Source organism: Natator depressus, chromosome 20 (genome assembly GCF_965152275.1).
Source record: "Natator depressus isolate rNatDep1 chromosome 20, rNatDep2.hap1, whole genome shotgun sequence".
Lineage (NCBI taxonomy): Eukaryota > Metazoa > Chordata > Testudines > Cheloniidae > Natator > Natator depressus.
The window spans coordinates 5,879,066-5,906,122 of NC_134253.1; the positions used below are offsets into that span (position 1 = coordinate 5,879,066).

The 27,057-nt window shown below is 44.6% G+C and overlaps 2 protein-coding genes across 2 annotated transcripts; both read left to right on the forward strand.

The window, feature by feature from the left end:
* Positions 1–906: 906 nt before the first annotated feature.
* LOC141974978 (keratin, type II cytoskeletal cochleal-like) lies at positions 907–11,993 on the forward strand. Its single transcript, XM_074935066.1, has 9 exons — positions 907–1,372; positions 2,345–2,553; positions 4,641–4,701; positions 6,402–6,497; positions 6,758–6,922; positions 7,983–8,108; positions 8,996–9,216; positions 10,295–10,329; positions 11,767–11,993. The coding sequence occupies exons 1-9, from the start codon at positions 908–910 to the stop codon at positions 11,991–11,993; spliced, it is 1,605 nt and encodes a 534-aa protein (XP_074791167.1). The 5' UTR covers position 907.
* A 4,486-nt stretch (positions 11,994–16,479) lies between these two features.
* On the forward strand, positions 16,480–26,768 carry LOC141974976 (keratin, type II cytoskeletal cochleal-like). Its single transcript, XM_074935065.1, has 9 exons — positions 16,480–16,941; positions 17,720–17,928; positions 19,902–19,962; positions 20,997–21,092; positions 22,449–22,613; positions 23,861–23,986; positions 24,859–25,079; positions 26,362–26,396; positions 26,500–26,768. The coding sequence occupies exons 1-9, from the start codon at positions 16,480–16,482 to the stop codon at positions 26,766–26,768; spliced, it is 1,644 nt and encodes a 547-aa protein (XP_074791166.1).
* Positions 26,769–27,057: the final 289 nt, after the last annotated feature.

The following is a 27,057-nucleotide window of genomic DNA, read 5'->3' on the forward strand; positions in this document are numbered from 1 at the left end:
GAACTTTCTCCAATTTGTCCACATCTTTCCTGAAATGTGGTGCCCAGAACTGGACACAATACTCCAGCTGAGGCCTAATCAGCGTGGAATAGAGCGGAAGAATTACTTTTCGTATCTTGTCTACAAGACTCCTGCTAATACAGCCCAGAATGATGTTTGCTTTTTTTGCAACAGTATTACACTGTTGATTCATAGTTAGCTTGTGATCCACTACTGCAGTTGTCCCTTTGGCCCTTAAAATCTCCGAAGCTACAAGCTGTTGAATTCACTGGAGTTGCTTCAGATTTACACCCAGGTGTAAACAGGGTCAGAATCTGAACATTATGAACAACTCGTCTTTCAAAACTTAAGAACACCATTCATCTGACCCTACTCAGGCATGACACACTTTGACTTCATGGTGGTAGCGATGCCTAAGGACTGGACAAGGATGGTGATCCCTGGAAGCAGAAGGGTGGCAAAGCCGGTCCGTTCTGAAGCAAAAAATGCTAATGGTGCTGTCTCAGCAGCTACAACTTTCCTACTTAATTCCCCTCAGCTTGGAAAATGAAAGGCTGTTTGTGCAGAGTTAAAAGCAAACCCCGAGGGAGCCTTTGGAAAAAAAATTTTTTTAATAATCTCTGCAGTGAAAAGTACAGGTTGGAAAATTCTGGTTAGCTTATGAGTTTATAGGTTGCCAGGATATTATGTTCCAGGTCAGCCCAGTGATTAGCGGGTTGGGAAAGATGGGCCACTGCCAGGCATACCAAACTGATTCATTCAGCCAAATGATCTGAGATCTTCTGTGACCAAGCCCAGCTCTTCAAACAGATAAAAAGGGGGAACACTCCAGACCCGAGCACAGAAGGATCTCTCTCCTCCTTTGCATCTTATCCTAACAGCTCCTCACGCCTTGCGATTGGAAGCCATGGCTCAGAAAACCGTCAGCATTAGGTCAGGTGGAGCCACTAGAAATTTTAGTGCCTCCTCTGCCGTTATCCCAGGTAGCCGAACCAGCTTCAGCTCCATTTCTGTTTCCCGGGGAGGTGGCGGAGGTCTGGGACGGGTCAGTGCTGGTGGTTTCGGCAGCAGGAGCTTCCATGGTCTAGGTGGAAGCAACAGAATTTCCGTTAGCGGAGGCTATCACGCTGTTAGATCTGGATATGGTTATGGATTAGGTTACGGTGGGGCTGGGTATAGGATTGGCGGAGCTGGATATGGGTTCGGTGGTGGATTCGGACCCGGAGCTGGTGGCATCCATGAAGTCACTGTCAACCAGAACCTCCTGGCGCCCCTCAACCTGGAGATCGACCCCACCATCCAGAAGGTGCGGAAGGAGGAGAAGGAGCAGATCAAGACCCTCAACAATAAATTTGCCTCCTTCATCGACAAGGTAAGGCATGATCAGCTTCATCCGGGAAGCCTATCCTGGCATGCATGCCATTGGCTAGTCAAGATGTGTTAAATGTTCTATGATTCATATTGTTCTCCATTATGAGTGACAAAATCTTCACAGTCAGTTCATATCTGGGTTTTCACTCTGCACCCTGGTCAGATCCAGGGCATTAGTTCCACCTGCTACAATGATACAGTCCAGCCATGAAATATGGATTTCGATCCTTCATCATCCCGTCTCTCAGAGTTCTGTAACATTTGCATATGAAGTGCAAGATTCTTGACATTCTTTACTCGCACAATTAGCTGGGGAAAATACTTTTGTTCTTTAAAACAGACAAGTTAAAATAGCATTACCCTCTTTGTGAAAACAGGCAAGGAGATTTTGTGCCATGGCTGGTCAATTTCCATTATGCATTTGCATAAGCATCTCTCTGAGCCTGTTTTCTTGCCAAAAAAAAAATAGATTGTCTAACAATTTGCATAAGAGTATTGATTGAACATGAAGTTTAAAACAAATTGTAGTGCCTCTCTTTTAAGTCCCACCTAAAATAACATCTGTTTATCACTTATTAAGCACCCAACAATGTGAATAAGATGTAAAGGAAGATATGGTCTCAGTCCCAAGAGCTTAAAGTGTAAAATGTTTACTGATGCTACAGTGTTGTTGTCGCTGTGTCGGTCCCAGGATATTACCTCACCCACCTTGTCTCTCTACTGGCACCACAATATACACGCGTTTATCTAGACAGATGGAAGCAATTGACTATTAGCCCCCGTTTTTCTGACTTGTGTGGTTGTGTATTCGATGTACATGCCCATTTAAAGCCATAATGCATGTAAGACAAAGTCCCGGACCAGGAGACCTTCACATCTAGTTCATAAGAAGTGTGGCTGAGGTGTTGTCTTTTTCCTGGTAAGTTGATGAGGCTACTTCAAATGCTTCAGTATTTTGTCTGATGGGATTCAGGTCCGGTTCCTGGAGCAGCAGAATAAGGTGCTGGAGACCAAATGGTGCCTGTTGCAGGAGCAAAAAACCGCGAAAAGTAATATTGAACCCATGTTTGAGGCTTACATCAATAACTTGAGGAGGCAACTAGAAGCTCTTGGAGGTGAAAGGCTTCAGCTGGATGGAGAGCTGAAGAACATGCAGAACACAGTAGAAGATTTCAGGATCAGGTAAGCAAAACTGGAAGGGATTCTATTCTGCTACGCAATGCTCTGCTATTGTACTCAAATTCTTATGCCATACCCATCGGTGTAGTACTGAAAAACAAAGGCCAGGTCTGCACTACAAACTTATATCGGCATCAGTACGTCACTCAGGGGCGTGAAAATCCATCCCTGAGCGATGTAGTTATACCGACCTAATCCTCGGTGTGGACAGCGCTATTTCAACAGGAGAGCTTCTCCCGTCCACACAGCTACCACCTCTTGCAGAGGTGGATTATCCATGCAGACGGGAGAAGCCCGACACACCTGCCCTGGAGCAGCTACGCTGCTGCAGTGCTGTACATGAAGACAAGCCAAGAGGAAATAAAATGACACAATGTACAGAACTGCGTATTCATGCACCCTGACTGTTATACCATCAGCAGGTCAGTGGCAAAACTCTCACCGATTTAAATGGGGCAGGGTTTCTTCCCTGACTTTCAGAAGTCCCCAAAATTCCAGTTTAGGGACCCAATGCAGAAAAGCACTTAAGAACATGCTTGAAGTTAAGCCCTCTTCCTGAATCATGATGCTTTTCTGAATCAGGGACTGAGAGCGTGTCGTTATGAAGTCTGCTGGGGTCAATGCAGGAATTACTGTGTGAAATTCTATGGTTTGTGTGACTCAGAAAGTTTAACTTAATCATCACCATGATCCCTTCAAGCCTTGAAATCTGTGACTCTCGGGATCTGTTTCCAGGGATGGACCGCACAGCCCCAAGGGTTCACTCTGGCCCCATTTAGGAAGCACTGAGCATGCTCAGTGCTTCTGCTGAACCCGGCTGCCCTCACTCCCCCAGTATCGGCAGGCACGGGTTGTCTCTGAGGAAAGCACGTGCATAAGTGCTCTGCTGAACAGGGATGAATTGGAGCCGCTGTCCTGAAATTATCCCCCAGAATCTCTGGCTAATGGGAAAAGCCTGTGGCTTGTTTCATGGCTGTACATGGAGGCGGGGAGTTGAAAGGAGCATGGGAGATGCTTGCTCTCCTTGTCAATTTTATTTTAGTGGGTTTTGGGGGGGCATTGTTCCATTGACTTTTTAAACAAATTTGTCCCACAACAAGAAATACATACTCAGTTTGGCTTTTACAGAAATAGGCACATGCTGAATGAATTTTCCTTCTGTAGCAGCTAAGATACATACAAACCTATGCAGGCTGCCACTTTGTTCCATCATAACGCCCTCTAATGGGTGTTGTATTCCCGAGGCGGAGGTGTCTGAAATCTTTCCTTCCATGAAGAGTCAGGCCGGCCTGACTTGTTTTATTAGCTGCACAAAATCTCTCTTTAAATTGTAGCCCTTAATCTCCCCCACAATGAATTAACTTATGATGGGCTGGGCAGCAGTCAGTGTTTAGTGTTAGCCTTTGTACTCCCGCAAGTGCTCAGTGGTATCGCTATGTACTGCCAAGCAGGAGAGTCAAATCCTGGACTCAGACTCTGGATTCTTCATGTACCAGAAACATGCACTGGGCCAGAGTCTGCCCTCAGACCCCCTGCATTTGCGGCTCCACTGAAGTCAACAGGACGAAAGGCATCAGTGCAGAATCCAGCCCCTACTGACTAACGCAGGTGTGGCACGGATGAGCTCAACCAGGTCTCCTCCCACCCCTTCCAGCCTGAGAAAAGTTACAGGGATTACAAGACTTCTTTCATGCAGGATGGAAAATTAGAGGAGGATAAAACATGCCTTTAATGAAGGCTTGTAGGTTCTCTGATGACATCCTTCCATTGTCTGGCCCCGGGGTACCGTATTTGTAACTAGACTGGTCACATATGCCTGCCACAATACAGGCAGAAGATACACAACATCATCCTGCTGCTCCTTCTGATGTCCAAGGAGGCCTGGGCCCAGCTGGTAAATGGTCTTTCAGAACAGGCTCTGCCAATTTCCTTGATAGCCACTGTAAATATCTTGGCCATTAGTAGCAACAGCCCAGGGTATGCAAGGAAAAACACATGGCAAGGGCTCGGAGAGTGCAGGCAATGGCTACTAAACAGTTATACTTACACCAGCCGTAACAAGGCTCCTGTCTACCCTTCTTCCTGCCCAGGTACGAAGATGAGATCAGCAAGCGCACGGCTGCAGAGAATGAGTTTGTGGTGCTCAAGAAGGCAAGTGATCTCGATAAAAAAGGAACAGGGGACTTATTTTTTTAAAAAAGAATCGTTTGTATTTGTTTTACACTTTCAAGCCTGAGAGATCAAAGGGCGCAGCGCTCCCCCCAGTCCTCGCTGGAACCCTTCTTGTAGGTAGAGCTGGCGGACCGGTCTGCCTCTCCTTCTGCCATCCAGCCAGGATAATGATGGTCCTCTGGATCAGCCAGCAGCACCAGAACTTCCTCTCCTAGGGCCTGGCCCAAAGCCCAGGGGACCAGCTCCCAAGGGACACTGAGTCAACCCCAGCTGTGAACCTCTACCCTGGCTGTTCTGCCACTTCTCAGATTGACACTACTCCCATCTCTCCATGCATATTTAGAGCATTTACCCACTCCCATCCAGCCTGCCATGCGCTCCCCGTCTCACACAGCCCCTGCCCAGCAATGGCTAGAAGTTAGCCCAGGAGCTGGGAGACCCAGCTTCAATTCCCTGCTCTGTTGCTTGGGTAAGTCCCCTAGGCCCAAATGCGCAAAAGGAGTTAGGTGTCTTAGGACCAGTTTGGGGACGACAAAACTCCCACCGAGCCCCGTAGGTGCCGAAACTCACTCTGCGCCGAAACGTTTGCAGTGAAAGTTAACAGATATTCACTCCCGCTGGCCGCCTATCTCCCTCCTAAGACCCAGAGCGATTCACAAACCATGGAAGAGAAGGCGTTCGGTGGCCCTAAGTCACATACAGGGCCTGATTCGGTGGGCCTGCTCTAGTTCATACCAAATAGCTGGGAAGGGAGACCTCCCTCCTAGCTTTTAGCCCACTGGTTAAGGGATGTGGGAGATCCCCAGTTCAGGTCCGCTCTCATCTGAGGGGGAGAAGTGATTTGAAGAGGGATCTGCTGCCTCTGAGGTGAGTGCCATAACCACTGAGTTACAGGATATTCTGACCTAGGACTCCCTTACTCTCTCCTGGTGAAGCTCTTGCACACTGGATTAAATAATTAGAGTCATGGGAGCAGGGGAACTGGCTCCTGGGGCACCCACCTCCCAGGTGAGTCCTCTACCCACCAGGCTAGAGTTATCTACCCTGCAATTTATACCTGTGCTGGGGGAGAGGGGGGCAGATGGGATGTGGCGTGTACATACTCTAAGTGCCGCAAAAGTAGGATGCAGTGTAAATGCACCTTCAAAGAGTCAGCTGGGGCAGAGTCATCTGAGCACCACAATGGCTAACTCCTTTTGTGCCTTCAGGCCTTAGTGGCTCTGTGCCTCAATTTTCCAGCTGTGAAATGGGGATAGTGTTTCCCCATCTCATAGGGACACTGTGAGGATAACTCCATTAAAAGACTGTGAGGTGCTCCGTAACCTTGGTAACGGTGGCCATGTAAGTCCCTTAGGTCCTGAACAATCCAGGGGGCAATAGACAAAGGTGTGTAAGGAAGTTCAGTGCCCAGCGCCCATGGGATTTGGGTGTCTAACGCCCTCAGATTGCTTTGGAAATTCCATTCAATAGCTACAGGGAAGATCATGGGGGAAAGAGACTGTTTAGAGCCACTCTACATTTTGTCCACCAAAAGCTTTTTCATCCAAAAACCACAGAGATCAGATAGCCCATACATCTGGGTTGTTCTCCGGCAGCTTGTGTTAAAGCCATGCTGGCCCTCACAGGGGAACACAGCTGTGCAGTGTTTGGCTAGACAGTCTCTGTTCCTATGTTTTCAGGATGTGGACATTGCCTACATGAACAAGGTGGAGCTGGAGGCTAAAGTGGATGCCCTGACTGACGAGATCAACTTCCTGAGAGCTCTCTATGAAGCAGTAAGGACCATTCTAATTTTCCCAAGTCTCCTGGGGCAAACCTAATGCCATTTTTCACCCCACCCACCCCAGAAGCCAACTTTACATCAGAGAGAATCAAACCACTCAGAGATACATGCTCACACCCATGCATGGAGTTTACAGGGCTGTGGTTCCCTTTATGTTGGTGTTTTAACATGCAACGTTTCTGTGAAGAAGGCTCAAAACAGGAGAGGAGGAGAGATCCAGACCCCAAAATGTCATTTTTCTTTGATTTCCAGGAATTAGCTCATTTGCAGTCACAAATCTCAGACACGTCTGTCGTCCTTTCAATGGACAACAGCCGAAATCTGAACCTGGACAGCATCATCGCAGAGGTCAAAGCTCAGTACGAGGATATTGCTAACAGGAGCCGAACTGAGGCGGAGTCTTGGTACCAAACCAAGGTGAGTGGCACTGGAGTTCTGAGAGTTTGAACTAGGATATTCATCACTAGGTTTGGTGGAGAGACGTTTGTCAAACCAGTTTTCTGTGGAAAAGTGTCGTTCCAACCAAAGCGAAAATTTCCGCAGAATTGTTATCGATCCAGACAACATTTTAAAAAAAGAATTGGAGGGGAAAGTTTCAACATTATCAGAACACATTTTGCTTTTGAAATGACTTCTTGTTTCAAATTTATTTTATTTTATTTCTTTAAAAATAATTTTAAAAGGGGTCAAAATGGAAACAAAACATTGAATTCATCAAAGCTGACCCGAAACACAATTTGCGGGGAGGGGGGAGAATTTCAGTTTGTGAAAATTTTTGAAATTTTGACTCTTTGCCCCAGTTCAGGACAATTTTGTTGTGGTTGTTTTTAATCTCAAAACCTAGACCTAGAGTTTCACATGGGGTTGTACACATGGAGGCTATCCCATACTGCCTTTCATACCGTCACCGTTATACTGATATTTTCAGTATGCTAACTTGATCAGAGCTAGAGCAGGTATGTCTACCTGAGCTGGAAACTACACCCCCAGTGTAGATACACCCTTAGAAACGCATTTCACCTCCTTGCCATATGGACCTTGAATTTCTTACTGAGGCAGGGGAACGGTGAAATGCGTTATAGTTTCTAAGCAAGAGCTGAATTTTAGGATATGTCTACATTTGGGTCTGGGTTGTGATTCTCAGCTCATGTAGACATACTAACCCACCTCGAACCTGTTGATCCATATTCGGGGCAGCTAGCCCGTGCCACCATTGCCACTGCCCATGTGATCCCAACTACACTCCTATTTCTAGCACACCAGCTCAAGGAGAGCTAGGGCAAGTATGTCTATGCAAGATGGGAATCACACCCCTAGCTCTGAGCATCAATGTAGCTACCCACAAAGGAAGAGGTGGAAGAAATCGGTTCCCTTTAATAGTTTCCCGTGGCTCACTGTGATCCCCTATGTTGCCCATTTCACCCTCCTCTCCATGTCTGACTGTGTCACCTCTATCCCCCCCTCCCTTCTATCACAGTATGAGGAGCTGCAGCTGACCGCTGGCAAACATGGGGACGACCTGCACAACACCAAGATCGAGCTCTCTGAGATGAACCGCATGATTCAGAGGCTCCACTCTGAAATTGACAATGTGAAGAAGCAGGCATGTTACATTCTGGGATGTGGGCGAAGGGGAAGGAGGGATCTCAGAATTTCAGGACTGGAAACCCTCCTAGGAATTCAGGCCTGCCTTAGCAGCAGCTCCATGCTACCAAAAGTGTGAGAGGCAATGGCTGGAGCATGCTGTACTCCAGCAATAACGGGCAGTGTGGAGAGATGGGTTCAAATCCTGGCTCTGCCACTGGCCTGCGGGTGACCTTGGGCAAGTCACGTCACCTTTCTGCTTCACTTTCCCCTTCTGTAAAACGGAGATAACTACACTGAGCTCCTGTGTAAAGGGCTTTGAGAACTACTGAGAAAAAGCACAATATAAGAGGTAGGGATTATTATGATGATGGTGCCGAGAGGGCTGAATAAGTTACACAGCCCTGAGGTTGTTTTAGGGGGCAGGGGCTGGAGGGGGTGTCAAGCTTAGAGATCTAGGGAGTGCAGAGGTGGCTTAAAGGCACCAAATGGAGATCTGGGCCAATCTCTATAACCCTGAGTTTCATATTGAGTCAAGAAATACATACAGACTCCCCCCGACTTACGCAATCGTTCCATTCTGGAAAGCCTTGCATAACTCGAATTTTGCATAAGTCGGAAACGTATACCTGCACGTTGCGCAAAAATTTCCGCAAATTTCGAAAATCCTATTTCTGGCTTATAGAACTTTTTCCGTAAGTGCAAATTTGTGTAAGTCGGGTCTTGCGTAACCCGGGGAGTGTCTGTACACACAGTTCAGTGATACGGGCCACAAGCTTGCAACCTTTCTGCTAGCATCCTTGCCACCCCTGATTGGTCCCACTGAAATGCTCAGTCTGGTAGATTGCAAAAGCACATGCGCTCCCAATGGGATTCATTCATCATACGCATTTCCTGCCTTCGCAGTGCGCCAATCTACAGACAGCCATTGCCGATGCCGAGCAGCGCGGCGAACTAGCCCTTAAAGATGCCCAGGCAAAACTAGCTGAGCTGGAGGAAGCCCTGCAGAAGGCCAAGGCAGACATGGCACGCCAGCTGCGGGAGTACCAGGAGCTGATGAACGTCAAGCTGGCGCTGGATATCGAGATCGCCACCTACAGGAAGCTGCTGGAAGGAGAGGAGAGCAGGTGGGTGGGCTATACATTAGAGCTGGCTGAAAAAAATACCTTAAAACAGTTCTGGACAGAAAATGGCTTCTCGGTTTAAACTGTTGCAAAAAAATAAAAATAAAAAATCAGTTTTTGTCAAAAAAACCCTCAAAGTCCAAAAATTTCAATTGCCGAAAAGGAAATATTTTCACATTCCCACTGAAAACTCCAAAAAAATTCAGCCAGGGGGAGGGGTTGAGGGGAGGAAGATTGATCTGGGGGTGAAGTAAGCGAAAGCCTGAAGAGTTTCAAAGACATTTTTTAATAAAATGGGGAAAGGGTTCGTTTTTGTTGAATTTTGTGCAGGGAAAAAGAAATCAGCCCTCCAATCTGCAACAGAAAGAGGAGTTATTAAGGCCTGTGAATATGGGACACAATTCGATGCTCAGAGGATGAAATTGAATCCAGATCAGATGGCCAAAAATATTACATGCGCACCACTTAAGAGACTCAGGGTATGTCTACACAGCAATTAGGCACCTGTGGCTGGCCCATGCCAGTTGACTCAGGCTCATGGGGCTCAGGCTGTGGGGCTGTTTTGTTGCTGTGTAGACATCTGGGTTCGGGCTGAAGCCCGGGCTTTAGGACCCTGTGAGGTGGGAGGCAAAATGAAACAGTCCCGCAGCCCAAGCCCTGTGAACCCAAGTCAGCTGGCCTGGGCTGGCCACAAGTTTTTCTTTGCTGTGTAGACGTATTCTTAGGTGTTACATAGGTCTTTTGCACTGGCCTTCTGCCCAGTAGTGAATTTCAGGGACAGATCTTCCACTGATGTAAACGTTGGTATCACTCCACTGACATTGACAGGGCTAGGCTAGTGTACATCAGCTGAGGTTCTGGTCCTAAAACTGTATTTCAAATTTCAAACATAGAATGTATTGATCTTCCTACAAGTTAATGGGTATTGTTTCAATTTTGCATCTGAACTTCACCAAGGAAGACTGGTCTTACTGCAGTGCTAAATGTTTTAGCCTTCTAAATTACTCAGTACCACAATCCTGGGCGGCAAATTGCTTATAACAATCATGACAACACCTTCCTTTTTTTCCCCCTCTAACAGGCTAGCTGGAGAAGGTGTTGGTGCAGTGAACATCTGTAAGTATTCTGGCTCCCAAATGCTAGATGCTCAATGAGATGACAACTCAAAGAGAGTCATTATTCCTAGGAAGAGCTAGGGTTTGCTGATACTGCAGAGCAACTGAAATACAAAGGGATGGCGATCAATTGTTCTCCATGTCCACTGAAAGTAGGACAAGAATTAACGGGCTTAATTTGCAGCAAGAGAGACTGAGGTTAGACATTAGGAAAAACTTTCTGATTACAAGGGTAGTTAAGCTCTGGAATAGCTTTCCAAGGGAGGATGTGGAATCCCCGTCATTGGAAGTTTTGAAGAACAAGTTGGACAAACCCCTGTCAGGGATGGTCTGGGGTTTCTTTGGTCCTGCCTCAGCGCGGGGGGCTGGACTTGATGACCTCTCGAGGTCCCTTCCCGCCCTACATTTTTATGATGCTATATGAGGCTGCAATAAATTATGGTAGCAGATATCAGAGGGGTAACCGTGTTAGAATTCACAAAAACAAATTGTTTTTGTGAATTCGTTGTTTTTGTGGATACCCCTCTGATACTTAGTACCATGCAAGGTAGCAGATATGTAATGCATTCGGGGTTTTGAAGCTCTGTATGGCACAGTTGAGACAGCAGTACCCCGAATATTTCTCTTAGGTCAGATCTCGAACATGAGAACGTCTCATCATGTATTTGGGGTGCAAATCACCCTTGTGCAAAGGGGCAAGCACAAGGCACGTGAACCTCCTAAATCCCACAAAAGTGGCGCAGAGTCTCTGTGTGTCGGAGTCTGAACAATAGTGATTTCCACCCTTGGGCCTATGGAAGGCAGTGAGAATACTCGTGTGAGAAAGGGCTATTGTCAGTGGAAAGGAATGCAAGGGTCTTGCCCCGAGAGCACCTTTTGTGACCAGAAAGACATCAACAAACCAACAAGAATCCAGAATTAGACCCAAGGTCTGGAGGGTAAAGATTGAAAGACCTAAATGGGTCCTATTCTGCTCTCAGTGACAGCGGGAGTAACGCCATTGAGGTTGGCAAAGTCATAAAATCAGTATAAATGGGAAGAATTGGGGCTGTACTACATAGTTTGGCCCAATAAATGATAAGGAGAAAAAGCATATGGGTCCATCTCTGAGAGACAGGTACTTGTAGACCAGGAAAGGAAAAGGGTTAAATTAAATGAGCAAAGGGGAAACTTTAAGGGAAGCCAAAATTAAGCAGCCTGATTTCAATGGGATTTAGTAACCTGCCCCCTGCAGGGGAGAATAGAAACTCTGCATGAGTATTAGGCAACTGCATGGTGATGAAATATACTAGACAGCAGGAGGATCTCCAAGGGACCTGGTGGAAACCGTTTGAATCCCCAGGTTCAGCCATTTGAAACAAAAGGTTTGCCTTTCCTTCTGTGACTGGCAGGCTGCTGCTCCGTGCCGTCTAAACCTCTGCTTTCTTCCGCTTCACAGCTGTGGTCAGCTCGGCCGGTGGAAGCAGCTACGGCGCTGGGGGTGGGCTGGGCCTGGGGGTCGGGCTGGGAAATGCGGCCGGACTCGGCTACGGCATTGGAGGAAGCAGCTTCAGCGCCAGCAGCGGGAGAGGTCTGATGGGAGGATTCGGAGCTGGAGGGGGAAGCAGCTCCAGCATGAAGATCGTCTCGAAAACCACCTCGACCAAAAAGAGCATCCGCAGCTAAAGCGCCAACCAAGCCCCCAATTCACCCCAGCCTGAAGAGAAGAAATATGACACTGCCTCCTTGTGGCAGCACAGCCCAAACCATCTCCAAGGCACAGGCTTGCAGGGGAGGAAAAGCTCCCGGTAAATACCATTTAAGAGCTTCATGAGTCACCTTCCCATTAGGTGAGGCATTTATTGGCTTAAGGAAGACAAGCCTTTTCTCCACCCCGCTTAACTCGCAGGTGTAGCGCATCAACCCCCAGCCGGCGCCTTAACGGCTTCATGCGAATCCTGAATGAATAATCGGCCCTGCTGGTTAACGAGTTCCGGGGCGGCAGAACTTGGCTCATCGAAATTAACAGATTTTGATCCTCTCGCTGCTCTTGCTTGGATCAGTGTAAATCCGGAGTAACGCCAAATCCAGATTTACACCAGTGTAACCGAGAGCTGAAGCTGGCCCTATGCATGGCTACATGTAAATGTTTTTTCTCTAAATAAACATCAGGCTTGCCTAGTGAGTCATGTTCCCATCTTTGTGTTCCACATTAGTCAACTAACAGTGGCCTCTCTCTCCCCCTAGTGCTCGGGAGGTGCAATATCTCTCACCAGCGGGTTTGGCGAACAGGTGTGTTACATCCAATAAGAGGCGGACTTAATATTTCTGAATTCATCTTGGTCCTACCGTATCCCCTTTCTCTCTGGGGTATTTTTCTCACACTACCTGCGTCATATAATATAGTCTTCGTTGCCACTGGTTCGTCTTCTATACTAGACTACCGCTTGCTTAATAGTCAGTGGATTCACTACTCAGCCCTCGTAACTCACGCCTATATCCAATGGGGCATTAGCACCCACACAGCCACAGGCTTCTAGATCCTGTGCAAACCTCACAATTGAACCAAGCTCCTCTCTGTCAGCCAGGAGAGCACGAACATGAAGTAGAGATAACACAAGATCTATGGCTTATATGTGCACAGTAACAAATACACAGAAACGAAAGGGTGAACATTATGCTTTGGTGACCGTTATGAGCTGTATCACATGTAAAAAATGTCTGTATCTCATTGCCTGTGTTCTTCGCTTGTGTTTTTATCCGGGGGGCGGAGGGGGGGAGGTTCCGAGCTTTTATGTACCACGATCCCCATTACCACAGTTCCTATTACTTTATGCTTGTGTTGAAGTATCCTGATTTCATGAAACTTCTTCAGTAAACTGCAATCAACCTATCTGTCTGCAGTGTGGCTTTATGGTCTGTTATGCAATTTACTCAAAAGCCTAACTTTATAACACGTTTTATAAGACTGGCCCTATGCACAGATGGAATTATTCATTACTTCCCATATTTTCCTCCTAGCTATTGCAGTCTGAGAGACAGAGTTAAGTCAAAGGTAGCATTTAAAATATTTGGTGGGAATTTTCCCTCTCTGCATATGCTGCCTTGTCTACTTCTCAATTCAAGGCCACGCAGCTGTTTGCTTTTTTCTTTTCGATTTTTTTTTAACTGTGCCATTAAATTCACATCGAGCACTTTTAGTGATGATCATCTTTGCTCCCTGGCTGTGTTCAGCTTCATGAATGTTCTGATCTGCATAAGAGTTAATTACCCAGAAGGACTCCTTCAATAGTTTGCCTTCTAGCAGAAGAGGAAGGGGTCCTGCAGGAGTCCCTAAAATCCCAGCTGCAGCAATGAAGGTCCTGATTCTGATCTCACATTAGTTTTACACCAGTCTAACTCCATTGACTTCAACAGAGTTATTCCTGAGGCAAATCGGTGTCATGTATCAGTGTCACTCCACTGACTTTCATGGAGTCACTCTTGGTTCACATACGTGTAAATGGGCTATGACTTCACTGGAGTTACTCCTGATTTACATTAGTGAGTTCAGTAGCAGGACTTGCTACCTGTACACAAATGCGAAATGTGAGTTGTGTGGTTAACACAGAGAGCAAAATCAAATGATGTTACAGTGTGGTCTGGGGACTATGGTGTGACAACACGATCCCTGCCTTGATATAAATGTCTATGTAGATGGTCCCTATTTGGGTTCACTCATTTGTGAAAGAGAGGAAATGAGAGCACACAAGAAAAATGGAAGGAAGCAGGAGCAATGTGGGGAAATGACAAATAAGAAAGAAATAGGGATGAAGCGAGAGAAAACAGATGCAGAACCCCCAGCCCTCCCTGCCCCCCAGCCCCTGACTGGGGAAAAAGGGGGGCAATGAAAATATTGGGGGCCCATTTTAAACACTGTATAAGTGAGACAAAAGAAGCCTGATCTCTTGTTCCTATGTCCTACATGGACTGATCTGAAAATAATTAATTAGAGCTGAGCAGAGGATGGAAATTCCATTTCAGGGAGAATTTCGAGATTTCAAAATTTGTCTTTGATCCAATTAGGAATGAAACCGGAACATTTCTAAATTTGCCACTAAAGCAAAATTGTGGGGGAAAACCCTGGATCGATCAAAAGATTTCCGCGTTTAATTTTATATCATAATACAGAGTGCAAAAAGTTTTAAATTTCAAAATGAGAAAGTCACTTAAAAACTAAAAAATCAAAACATGTCCCTTTGTAAATGTCAAAATGGGACATTTCAATATTGTCTCCAGAGCCCAGGATCTGGAATATTCTATCACTTTGGAGAGGTTCAATCTAGTTTCCAAACTTTACCACTGAACAGAGCAAATCGGAAAACCTCCCAACTTTGGGAAAACATGACTCTAGATCTGACCCCTAAATCCCAGCTCTATAGCTTGTGTTGAGAGCTAAAGTCCACATAACATTTTCCTTTTTAAGGCTCAAATCCGGAGATCTGTACTCTGTGTCAGCCTGTGCTTTGTCACTGCATGGGTACACCATGTGGAACAAGGAGGCTTCCACACCACCCATCGCACAGCTTCCAGACACAGCTCCTGTACCTGAGCACAGGGACTGCTCCCTGCTAACGCCCCCATAAGGGGTGGGCAAGGGGAGAACAGAGGTGGGACCAAATTTCTGTCCCTATCCTCACTAGCCAATGGAGCTTCAGGCCACGATGGGCAAGCTCATGCTGACGGCTGGCATCCTAGCGTGCCATCATGATGCCAAGTCTGCTAAGAACAGAGCTCACAAGTTTGTGTTGGTTCAGCAGACTTGAACAAGGTTGGTTCACACAAGCTGATTAGCCTGAGCTCTTTCCATGTCTACAGTTATAAACCTGAGAGAGAGAAAGAAAGAAAGAAAGGTAATTTCATGTCTTTAGTTTTACAGCAGATGCCAACAGACTAATACGTGTCTCAGATGTTTCTCAGGATCTTGGGTCCAATCCTGAGAGATTCTGAGCTCTCACGATTCCTGTTGGGCTAAATCACCAGAGGTGTTAATCACATGTACCTCCCATTCAACCTCAGCCAGCAAAGGTGCTGAGTAGGAAGGTGTGGAACAGCTCCCTAGTTTGTGCACGTCAGTTTCAGGAGTCAAAACTGTGACCCTGCCTGCCAATAATTGAGACCTCGTGTGAATGTCAGAAGAATCAGGCCAGGGTTGAACCAGCAGCTGCAGATACATAAAAGCCTGAGACTTCCATGGCCAGATCCTCAGCAGGTGTGAATCACTGAAGTCAATGGAGATTTTTCACCTGCTGATAATCCAGCCCAGTCGATACTGAAACAAAGACCCAACACAAAAAGATCTGTCCATTTTACCTGTGAAGACTTGACCAAACTTTCTTGTTCTCTCACGCTCTTAAATTCAGATCTCAGTGCAGACAAGCCATCCCAAGCACAAGGATGATTCAAACATTAATTTTACAAAGGTTTGTTTAAAGAAATCCATGAGAAAGCAAATTATGGACCCAATTCTCCTCTCACACACCCCAGGTTTACCCTGGCGTATTCCCTCTGGGCCTGAATTTGCTCTCTCTTATGCTAGTGTAAACAGTGAACAGCTCCACAGATTCCAAGGGAGTTAAGTGCAAAGGAGAGGACAATCAGGCCTACTGATGGAGTTACACCAGATTTACTCTTGTCTAATTGAGATCAGAATCAGACCATATGATCACATCACCAGAGTGTTCCCAAGCCTGTGCGGGCAACTTAATAAACAAGATACATTTTTTCCCACAAGACAATTACTCCTTTCCTAATTCGCTGTATGCTAAGCCCATCAAAAGATGGTTTTTGCTTCTCTTTAATCCCTATTATAAAAAAAGGGAGTTTTACAAGCACAGGTTTTATAGAGCTGGGATTCCCTGCAATGAAACTAGACCGTCTCCTATAACTTATGATAGGTGTGTTTAAGTGTAGCTCAAGTTGCTGCTCAGCAAAATGTGCAGAGGGGCTAACACCCCAAGCTCATAAACCTCATCATTATCCAGCCAAGGCCCGTTCTCCTAACAGATAAAAAGGTGAAAGCATCAGTTCTGATTTCAGAGGGATCCACGCTTGGCTACTTTTCACTCTGCTGCCCTGCTCAAGCATTTCTTAACTTCGCCATCTGCCTTCATTCCTCCTCTAATCAGCTACAATGTCTTGCCGATCCTATCACATTAGCTCTGGAGGCGGGGGTGTCCGGAATTTCAGTTCTTGCTCGGCTCTCATACCAAGAGCCATGAAGCAATACAGTTTCAGCACTGTCTCATCTCGGGGAGGCGGTGGCGTGGGCTATAGAGGACTAGGATACTTTGGCAGCAGAAGTCTCAGCGGCGTAGCCTCTGGCAAACCCAGAATGGCTGTTGGTAGCTGCCATTCTGCAAGATATGGGTATGGGAATGCTGATCTTGCATATGGCTACGGCGGTGCTGGCTTTGGCTACAGAGTGGGTGGGATCGGTGGGCCTTGTCCACCCACTATCACAACTGTCCAAGTCAACCCGCTCCTGCTCCAACCTCTCAACCTGGAGATCGACCCCAATGTTCAGTCGGTGAAATACCAGGAGAAGGAGCAGATCAAGTGCCTCAACAACAAATTTGCTTCTTTCATTGACCAGGTGAGATGGGCGATCACAATCTTCACTAGCGGTTCGCCATGGGAATCTCAGACACAACTCGCACAGACACTTCAGAGATGAAGCCTGAGATTTTCCATAGTTTTTAGAGGTTCAAAATGTCTAAGGGATTTGGAGTTCCCAAATAGCCTAAAATTACAGTGAGGGTCTGATTCTCATTCACCCTAAGGCCACTTTATGGCACTCCAGCAGTGCAAAAGGGCCTTAATGGGGGGTATAAATACACTATCAGAGTGGGGTAAAGTGGTTTTAATGTAAATGAGAATCACGCCAGCATAAGTGCTGATTTCAGTGGAGTTACTTCTGATTTACATGGGTGTGAGAGACTGTCTAGGATCTGCACTGTTTCAACCATAAATAGTATATACCAGAGGAACGCTTCGCTTTCTCTGTAACTGATTGATCCATTTCTCATGTATACCAGTATGTTTCTGAATAACCTCATTATAAAGAGATGAGCTCAGAATTTTACATTTCTGTTATCTCCATTCTTCTGAAAATACATGCATGACTTGTGTCTTTTGTTTCTAATTTTGCCGATTCTGGGGAATCCCTTCTGGCAGTAATATGGGAGATTTCATAGATTAGAAAGCCAGAAGGGACCACTGTGATCATCTAGCCTGACCTCTGTACAATCCAAGCCATAGGACTTCCCTGAATTAATTCCTTGTTTGAACTATTGCTCCTATTTGTTACGAGTCTAATGCATTGATACATTTTGAAAGCTTCAAAAGTGAACTTTCTTCCTCTTGGGATTCAGGTCCGATTCCTGGAGCAGGAAAACAAGGTGCTGGAGACCAAATGGAGCCTTTTGCGGGAACAAAAACTCTACCGGAATAACATGGAGCCCATGTTTGAAGCTTATATCAGTAACCTGAAGAAGCAGCTGGAGAACCTGGGATGTGACCGAGCTAATCTGGAGACAGAACTGAACAACATTCAGGACATTTTGGAGGATTACAAGAGAAAGTAAGTGTGAAAAGATGCAGTTTAATAATAGGTTGTTAAACGAAATGTCTCCAAACATGTACATAGCTGCATGCATTGTTGACTCACCACTATTCAAGAGGGTGGAGAAGCTTCTAATTATAGGTAGGCAGTTTCAGATATATCTTGACTAACTAAATAACTGCCCGGCTTTTCAAAGATGCTGAGTGCTCAAAAATCATAAGAACATCAGAACGGCCACACTGGGTCAAACCAATGGTCCATCTAGGCCAGTATCCTGTCTTCCAACAGTGGCTGGTACCAGATGCTTCAGAGGGAAAGAACAGACCAGGGTAATTATTGAGTGATCCATTCCATCATCCAGTGCCAGCTCCTGGCAGTCAGAGGTTTAGGGACACTCAGAGCATGGGGTTGTGTCCCTGACCATCTTGGTTAATAGCCATTGATGGACCTATCCTCCGTCAACTTAGCTAATTCTTTTTTGAACTCTATTATACTTTTGGCCTTCACAACATCCCCTGGCAATGAGTTCCACAGGTTGACTGTGTGAGGAAGTACTTCCTTTTGTTTGTTTTTGTTTGCCTATTAATTTCACTGGGTGACCATAGGTTCTTGTGTTATGGGAAGGGGTAAATAACTCCTCCTTATTCACTTTCTCCTCACCATTCATGATTTTATACACCTCTTCATAACCCCACTTAGTAAGCTAAAAAGTCCCAGTCCTTTTAGTCCCTCGTCACATGGAAGCTCTTCCATACCCCTAATCATTTTTGTTGCTCTTCTCCATACTTTTTCCAATTTTAATATATCTTTTTTGAGACCTGGCAACCAGAACAGAACACAGTATTCAAGGTGTGGGAATACCATGGATTTATATATTGGCATTATGATATTCTCTGTTTTATTATCTATTCCTCATCACTACTGAACTTGGCCTTGGGTGCTACCTCATGCAGCCAAGTTTGTAAATGTGTTATTTATTCCACAAATATACTATAGCTACCGCATAGGGTTGTCAATTTTGGTTCGACTTATTCCTGGAGGTTTCATCACATGACATAATCTTTAATTAAAGATTAATCTTCAATTCCTGAAGACTCCAGGACAATCCTGGGAGGCTGGCAACCCTACTACAGCTCCTGGTACAATGTAATCTTTCTCCATGGGCCTCCTGGGTGCTACTGGGATATAAGTAATAAATAATAATATACTAGGACATTATCACTTTGGGAGAGCTATACATTACACCAATTATGGGTTTACACTATTCATTAAATAATCTGCTTGAGGAGAACTTTACAACATTTTAGTTAAGTAGAGCTCTTGGCAGATACTGTGAAGGTGAATACGTACAACCAGGCTTGGAAGGATTAGATTTTTATCAGTAAACGTCAGTAAATGTCAATTTCACCATACACACACAAACAGATGAAAAAATATTCCCCTCGATTTACAGGTTGGCAAAGTAAGAGAAATGCTGCTTGAGACCTCATTAGAGGTTGATTTAATTATATTTATTTTGTGCCTTTTGACTTGTGATGGTGACAATTTGTTTCTAATGATTATAAATCTTTACGGTTTTGAACCACAACATCTACTGTCATTAAATAATTTCTGTCTGACCCCTGCCCCATTCTCTGAGCCCCCCGCATAATTTCCTGCAACGGTGAAAATGTAAATAGATAACAATGAAAAAAAACTGCTTAAAACCTATAATGGTGCACAACTGTGAATATTTAAATCAATACAAATTTCAAAATATCCTCAAATAAATGTCAACATTCTCTGTTGAAATGACAAAAATATCAAATTCTGAAAACATACAACATAAGGCACATACAACATATGGTACATCAACTGACTGAGTGCACAGTTCTTCTGGAATTCCAAAATGCACCACAATTTTTATTCCTTGGCAGGGGAGTGTGTGTGAGATCCATATTGTTTTCTCAGCTGAATAGCTAAACAAAAAATAATCCTCTATTCCCCATCAGGTATGAAGAGGAATGCAATCGTCGAACCTGTGCCGAGAACGAGTTTGTAGTACTTAAGAAGGTGAGCGCAGATAGGCTACAACCTTATCAAACACCTGCTGCCCAGATGTTAATAGAACACTGATGGGATATAGTGATTTTAAACTCATCTGAAGGAAAAATAATGCAAAGTTCATACTTACATAAATAGAGCAGGCTGAAATTATTTGAAATGCCAACCACTTTTTCCTGAAAAATGTAAAAAAAAAAAATCACTTTATTTTGCCATTTTAACCACTTGAAATAATAATTTGTGAAATGATGGTTAGAGGTGAAAAAATTCCAACATGCATATGTGACGTTAGAGACGAATATTTTTAAAGATATTTAGGCACTAATATTTAGGCAGTAATATTTTTAAAGATATTTGGGTATTGCTCCCATGAAACTCACTAGATGCTTTTGAAAATCCCACTAGGCATCTATCTGTATCTCCAGGTATCTAAATACATTTGTAAATCTAGCCTTTGGTCTCACTGAAAGTCAGCAGGATTTAGATTCCTAAGTGCCTGAGTTACTTTTGAAAATGACGCATGTGCTTCTAAATCACTCAAGTGTTTTGAAAATATTCTCCTGCGGTCTTTGTCGATTAGAGCTTTTGAGGATACGTGCTTCCTGGGAACTTTAATTCCTCTTATCAGAGACATTTAGGGCCAGATTTTCCAAAGTACTCAGAACTAGAGTTGTATGAATAACAGAATTGTTGATTCATTGGCAATTCTGAAAACTCCAATGGGAGTTAGATGCCCTTTGAGCCTTTTAAAATCTCCCAGTAGCCACCTAGCCTTACCCTGGTTTGGTCCTTCTGGCTGTTGATACAACAGACCATTAGGCTGGTCTATGGAGATGACCTATTTATCTTCCTTTCTCCTGTATATTGATTATTTTGCATGTGAAACTATAAAGATGGAAAGAATGAAATAATATGGAAAAATTAAACTGCTTAGAAGTGACAATCCAGGTGATGAAGTTATTAACCCAATTTTGTTCTAGCATTAACAGAAATGTCTTATAATCAATTAGAAGTGCTTTCACTGTATTTCTGATTCTCTGCAGGATGTGGACTGCGCTTACATGAACAAGGCAGAACTAGACGTCAAAGTGAAATCCCTCATAGATGAGATCACCTTCCTGAGACACGTGTATGAAGAGGTAATTACATTTCCTACTCCAGTCAGGCTTTTATGAGGAGAAGAATACAATGAATGCTGGTATTTTCCAAAGGGCTTTATGGGAGTTAACCTCCCCAACTCCCGCTGGCGAAATTCATGGGATGTTTGGTGCCAGACTCCTTTAGTTTAAGAATCAGAGAGTTTGCAGCCAGAAGGGACCACCAGGTCATCTAGTGGGACCTTCTATGTAACACAGGCCACTAAACTGTACCCAGCTTCCCCTGTATTGAGCCCAATAATCTGGATAAGGCTAAAGTATTACAGACCTGAGGAGACTAAACTACTGTGTGCCACAAGCAGGGGACAGCAGGGACCAAGATGCACCAGTGCCTGAGACCCCTTCAATGGCAGAGAATTGAAATTTGGAAATCCCTTTTAAAACCCCTACCTGAAGAGAATAATAACGCCTGGTGGCAGATGATCTGTTAGAGGAACGAAAGAGACAAAGGCCTGGTTGGTGTAAATGGGCACATTTGAATGTGCCCATTTACCTCAGGGGAGGATCTGGCCCTCTTAGTCAGCTGAATCTATATCGAGCCGAAGGGACTAGTTCCATGGCGCGATCCTTGGTAAGACCCACAGGCCCAGATCCTCAAAGGTATTTTGGTGCCTAACTCTCATTGAAATCAATGGGAATTAGGTGCCTAGCTACCTTTGAAGATCAGGGCCTTAAGGCCTGATTTTCATTTACACTCTGGTCTTTCTTACACCTTTCTTACACCACTCTGGCAGTGTAAAGGGGCCTGACAGTAATTTACCGTGGGGCGACATTTGCACTTGGTTTAAGGCCTCTTTCTACTGCTAAGCCCTTAGGGCCAGTTTCTTCTTTCACTTGCTCTACGCTGACACCAGCTTAGCTCTACTGATTTCAGAGGACTCCTTCTTTGTGAAAGAAGAAGACGTCTGCCTCAGGCCTGGTCTATGCTTAAAATTTGGGTTGACATAGCTACAGTGTTCAGGGATGTGAAAATCCAGACCCCTGCAACCACAGCCGGGTGCAGAAGAAAACTTCCACCAACCTAGCTCCCATCACACCAGCCAGAGGAGTTCCTACAGTGACGCGCAGACTTACATTATGGGCTTACAGGGACATAGCTACAGTGCTGTAGCACCCACAGTACAGACATGGCCTCAACCAACCTTGCTGGAAACAGAGATTAATGGACACATTTAACTGAAAACCAGGTGCATTCAAATCAAAAATCCCTCTCCTCCATTTTGGATTAAATGTGAATCTGCAAAATATGTAGGAAGTATCTTGTTACCTGTGAACAGAGGACCAAAGCCAGGAAAGCACCTAGAAGCAAATGACTGATGAATGTAATGTCTCCTGCAGGAAATTGCTTACCTCCAAGCGTCCATTTTGGACACCTCCATTATTGTGCAAATGGACAACAGCCGAGGACTGAACATGGATGACATCATCGCTGATGTCAAAGCTCAGTACGAGGACATCGCCAACAGGAGCCGAGCTGAGGCAGAGTCCTGGTACCAGTGCAAGGTGAGAAAGGGATTATGGATGGCTCTGACACTGATCTCATCAAAGAAATAGTTCAATCCACATGACTGAGAGCGCATACAGACAGGACACTTTCCGTAATTCAAGAGATGCATGAAATGACAGACAGGCTATGTCTACACTACTGTGGTAAGTCGACCTATGCTACGCAATTCCAGCTACGTGAATAACATAGTTGGAGTCGACGTACCTCAGGTCTAGTTACCGCAGGGTCCACACAGCGGGAGTTTCTCCCGTCGACTTACCTTACCCTTCTCGTCAGGGGTGGAGTACAGGGGTCGACTGGAGAGCGATCTGCTGTCGATTGGGCGGGTCTTCACTAGACCCACTAAATCGACCCCCGGTGGATCGATCTCAAAACGTTGATCCTGGCTGTAGTGTAAACCTGCCCACGGTGTATGAAATCTCCCAAAACTGTGTTAGGATTTAGTCTCAGTGAAAAATTATCAAGATATAGGCTATATCCTCAGCTGTTCACACTTAACTTCACTGGAGTTACACCAATTTATATCTGCAGAGGATCTGGTTTTATGGAAATACTATATCTTCCCATTCAGATTTAAGGCACTTTTTAAAACTCAGGTTCCTTCTCTCAATAATAATAATAAATAACAATAATTAATAAAAGCAGCAAAGAGTCCTTTGGCACCTTATAGACTAACAGAGGTATTGGAGCATAAGCTTTCGTGGGTGAATACCCACTTCGTGGGATGCATGTGATGATGCATGTGACATGCATGTTAATAATACCAACCTCTTTCTATAGCATATCATTTTCTTTGATATATCTCAAAGTGTTTTACAAAAGGGGTCAGTAGCATTACCCCATTTGACAGATGGGGAAATAAAGGCACAGAGAAGGAAGGGACTTGCCCAAGGTCACCCCAAACAGTGGCAGAGCCAAAAACTGAACCCTGTTTTTCTGAGGCCCAGCCCAGTGCCTGCTCCATAGGCCAGTCTTGGCTAGACAAGAATACTATGAAACATGTTTTCACAATCTGTGTTGCACCTTCAGCCATTACCCACATAGAGGACAATAGTCTCCTACAGCTGACCTCTAAAGGAGCTCCTCTTTCAGCTCAAGTAGTAGAAGTCTGTGCTTTAGTGCTCAAGATATAGCATTCAAACCCTGCCAGAGACCCATGAGTAGCTCATCATAGTTACACTGCAGCTTTTGGTACTTTGTAACTGATCTGTTTATTATAATTGCATCTTCTCTCTCACCTAAGTATGAGGAGCTGAAGGTAACCGCTAGCAAACACTGCGACAACCTGCACAGCACAAGGAATGAGATTATGGAGCTGAACCGGGTGATTCAGAGACTGCATGGAGAACTTGAAAATGTTAAAGCCCAGGTGAGTGTGACACACTGGCATAGTGTGTCTAATGTATCAATAACAACACACAAATGCTATGTATAGGATCCAATGCTACGTGATAACCAAAAACTGTCCCATTATAACAGCTGAGCAGTAAAAAAAAATCTTAATTAAAAATTAGGTTGCACCCCTTGACCGTTCTGAAGAACTGCTGGTGCCTAGACTAGTGACCAAGCCATGAGAGGGTAATAGTTTACTACTGCTACCAGCTAACAGAGTTACTCCTTAACTCAAGTGGTAGAGGCCTGTATTGTGAAGCTGACACACTCAGCAGAAGTCTAAAGTTAAGCAAAAAGAGTTAACAGTTTTGGATGTATAACCAACTCGAAAGAAAGAAAGAAAGAAAGAAAGAAAGAAAGAAAGAAAGAAAGAAAGAAAGAAAGAAAGAAAGAAAGAAAGAAAGAAAGAAAGAGACACTAGCAGAATCAATTGTTGGGTTTTTCAAAGCCCATTCAAATTAGTGAGTTGTGCGCCTAAATCTTCTAGTCAGCTCTGAAACTCTCAACCAGTGGCCCTATCTCCGGTAAGCTGTTTATAAAGCAAAACAAGATAACTAGAATAGCTGGTCTGTCACCAGAGGCCCATGTCATGGCAGCTAGCCTGTAAGATCTAAATCTAGGGACTCAGTGCCCCAGGCTGTGTGCTGGGTACCTCAATGGGAAGGCATCCTCCATCCCTCAGATGGCAAAGTGGTCGTGAATTTAGTCCAAGGAGCATACCTCAGCCTGATCAGTTTTTCAGACCGAATCCAAAATGTGAGCATTCAATTTGTAACAAATGAGAGGCCATCAGAAAAAGAGTCTCTTAAAGTGAGTCACATGGAGTGCATTTATCTCCTGCCTCTGCAGCGATGCAAACTGGAAGGAGCCATAGCAGAAGCCGAGGAACAGGGAGAGATGGCTCTCAAAGATGCCAAGTGTAAACTGGCCGACCTGGAGGCTGCACTAACGAAAGCCAAGCAGGACCTGGCTTGCCAGCTGCGGGAGTACCAGGAGCTGATGAACGTCAAGCTGGCCTTGGATATCGAGATCGCCACCTACAGGAAGCTGCTGGAAGGAGAGGAGAGCAGGTGGGTTCATAGCACAATCCTGCAAATCACTGCTCAGGGAAGAATAACGATTAATTTAAAATGCCCATCAAAACAGAGGGTCCAATCCTACAACCCTTTCTTCAAGTTATAGTCCATGTACTTGCAAGTCATCTCATTGCAAACAGTGGGGGAAATTATCAGAAACACATAACTGATGTAGAAGTAAAGCTGAGTGAAATTCAGCTGAAACGTTTTTGCAATGAAAAAATGCAGATGCAGGTCAATTGAAGCATTTTATGAATTCATGCTGAATTCATCCAATTATTGCTGAATTCACTGAATTATTACACTTAAAAAACCCCCATGGACCAAAAATAAAAAGTCTCATTTTGGTTCCTTTTAAACGAAAGGGTTTGATTTTTTTTCCCATCTGAAATACTTTTCATTTCAAAGTTTAGCTCACTTTCATTAAAACAAACTTTAAAAAAATTAAAACAGAACAAGACAAATGAAACTAAACATGTCATTTCAAGATGAATGAGACATTTTGTTCCACCTAAAAGGATTTTTTCCCCTGATATATATATATATATATTTTTTGGTACTCTGAAAAATTTTGTTTCAGGTAGACCCAAAATATTTTTGTTTCTTCAGTTGGGTCATTGTCTCAGAAAATCAGTTATTTGCACAGCTCTGCTTACGACATTAAATCCCTTTTGAAGTCAATAGCACTTAGGGTGACCAGATGTCCCAATTTTATAGGCACTCTCCCGATATTTGTGGGTTTTTCTTATATAGGCGCCTATTACCCATGATCCCCTGCCCTGATTTTTCACACTTGCTCTCTGGTCACCTTAATAGCACTTAGGAGCCTAATGCACTTATGCACTTTTGATAAATTTACCCAATAGGTCTAATGGAATGAGTAAGTACTGCCCATGTGCAGGATCGGGGCCTATCGGAAAAAAAATTAACAATGTTTGTGTGTATTGGACAGTCAAATCACATATTTCCAAACCACAGTCCGAGTCTGCTGCAAACATCACCTGATCTCAAGGCTTACAGCTAATTAATTATATAGGTAATGATAATAAGCAGGTAGCTAAAACATAAGAACATAAGAATGGCCAGACTGGGTCAGACCAAAGGTCCATCTAGCCCAGTATCCTGTCTTCTGACAGTGGCCAGTGCCACATGCTTCAGAGGGAATGAACAGAACAAGTCACCATCAAGTGATCCATCCCCTGTCGCCCAATTCCCAGCTTCTGGCAAACCCTGTTTCTTACATTTTAAACCTTTCTTCATTTTCCCCTTCTAATAGGTTGTGTGGAGAAGGTGTCTGCCCTGTCAATATTTGTAAGTACCAGGAGTGTTCTCCTTCTTAGAAGTCCTATGTGATTCATCTTTTACAGCAAAAGTCATAACCTGAGCTGCAATCACTTGCTTTTTTTATTTGCAGCTGTGTGCAGACCCCAAGGGGGGGTTGTGTGTGACGGCGACCCCTGCTTCGGAGGCAACTATTCTTCCAGCAGCAGAACGCTACTCAAAACGGGAGGTGTTCTTAGCAGTGGAGGTCTATACGACGCGAGAAGTGGAAGAAGCATCGTCACAAACTTGGGAGACGTATGTGCACCGTGCAGTCCTACCGGCGGGTACAGCACTAGCAGTGGAAGGAGTTCTAATGTCAAATGCGTAACAACTACCAGCTCCTACAGAACAAAATATTAAAGGAGAACTTTAGAAAGTCCTCCCTTCACTGCCTAGTGACAGCAATACCTGCTACCAGCACTAACGGCATTAGGGGATTTTAAAGATTACAGCCCATTCTACATTGCTTGCTGCATGAAGCATCTTTAATTTCTGGAGTAGCTTCTGTTACGAGGCAGCTGCCTGACCTTTAGTTTTACAAAGCTGCTCTTCTGAAATTTTCCTTTTCCTCCTGGGTTACTGAGGTCTAGCTTGTCTGGCATTATAACACCATTTGATTAGGGTATATTGTTAGGGCACTGTATGTACT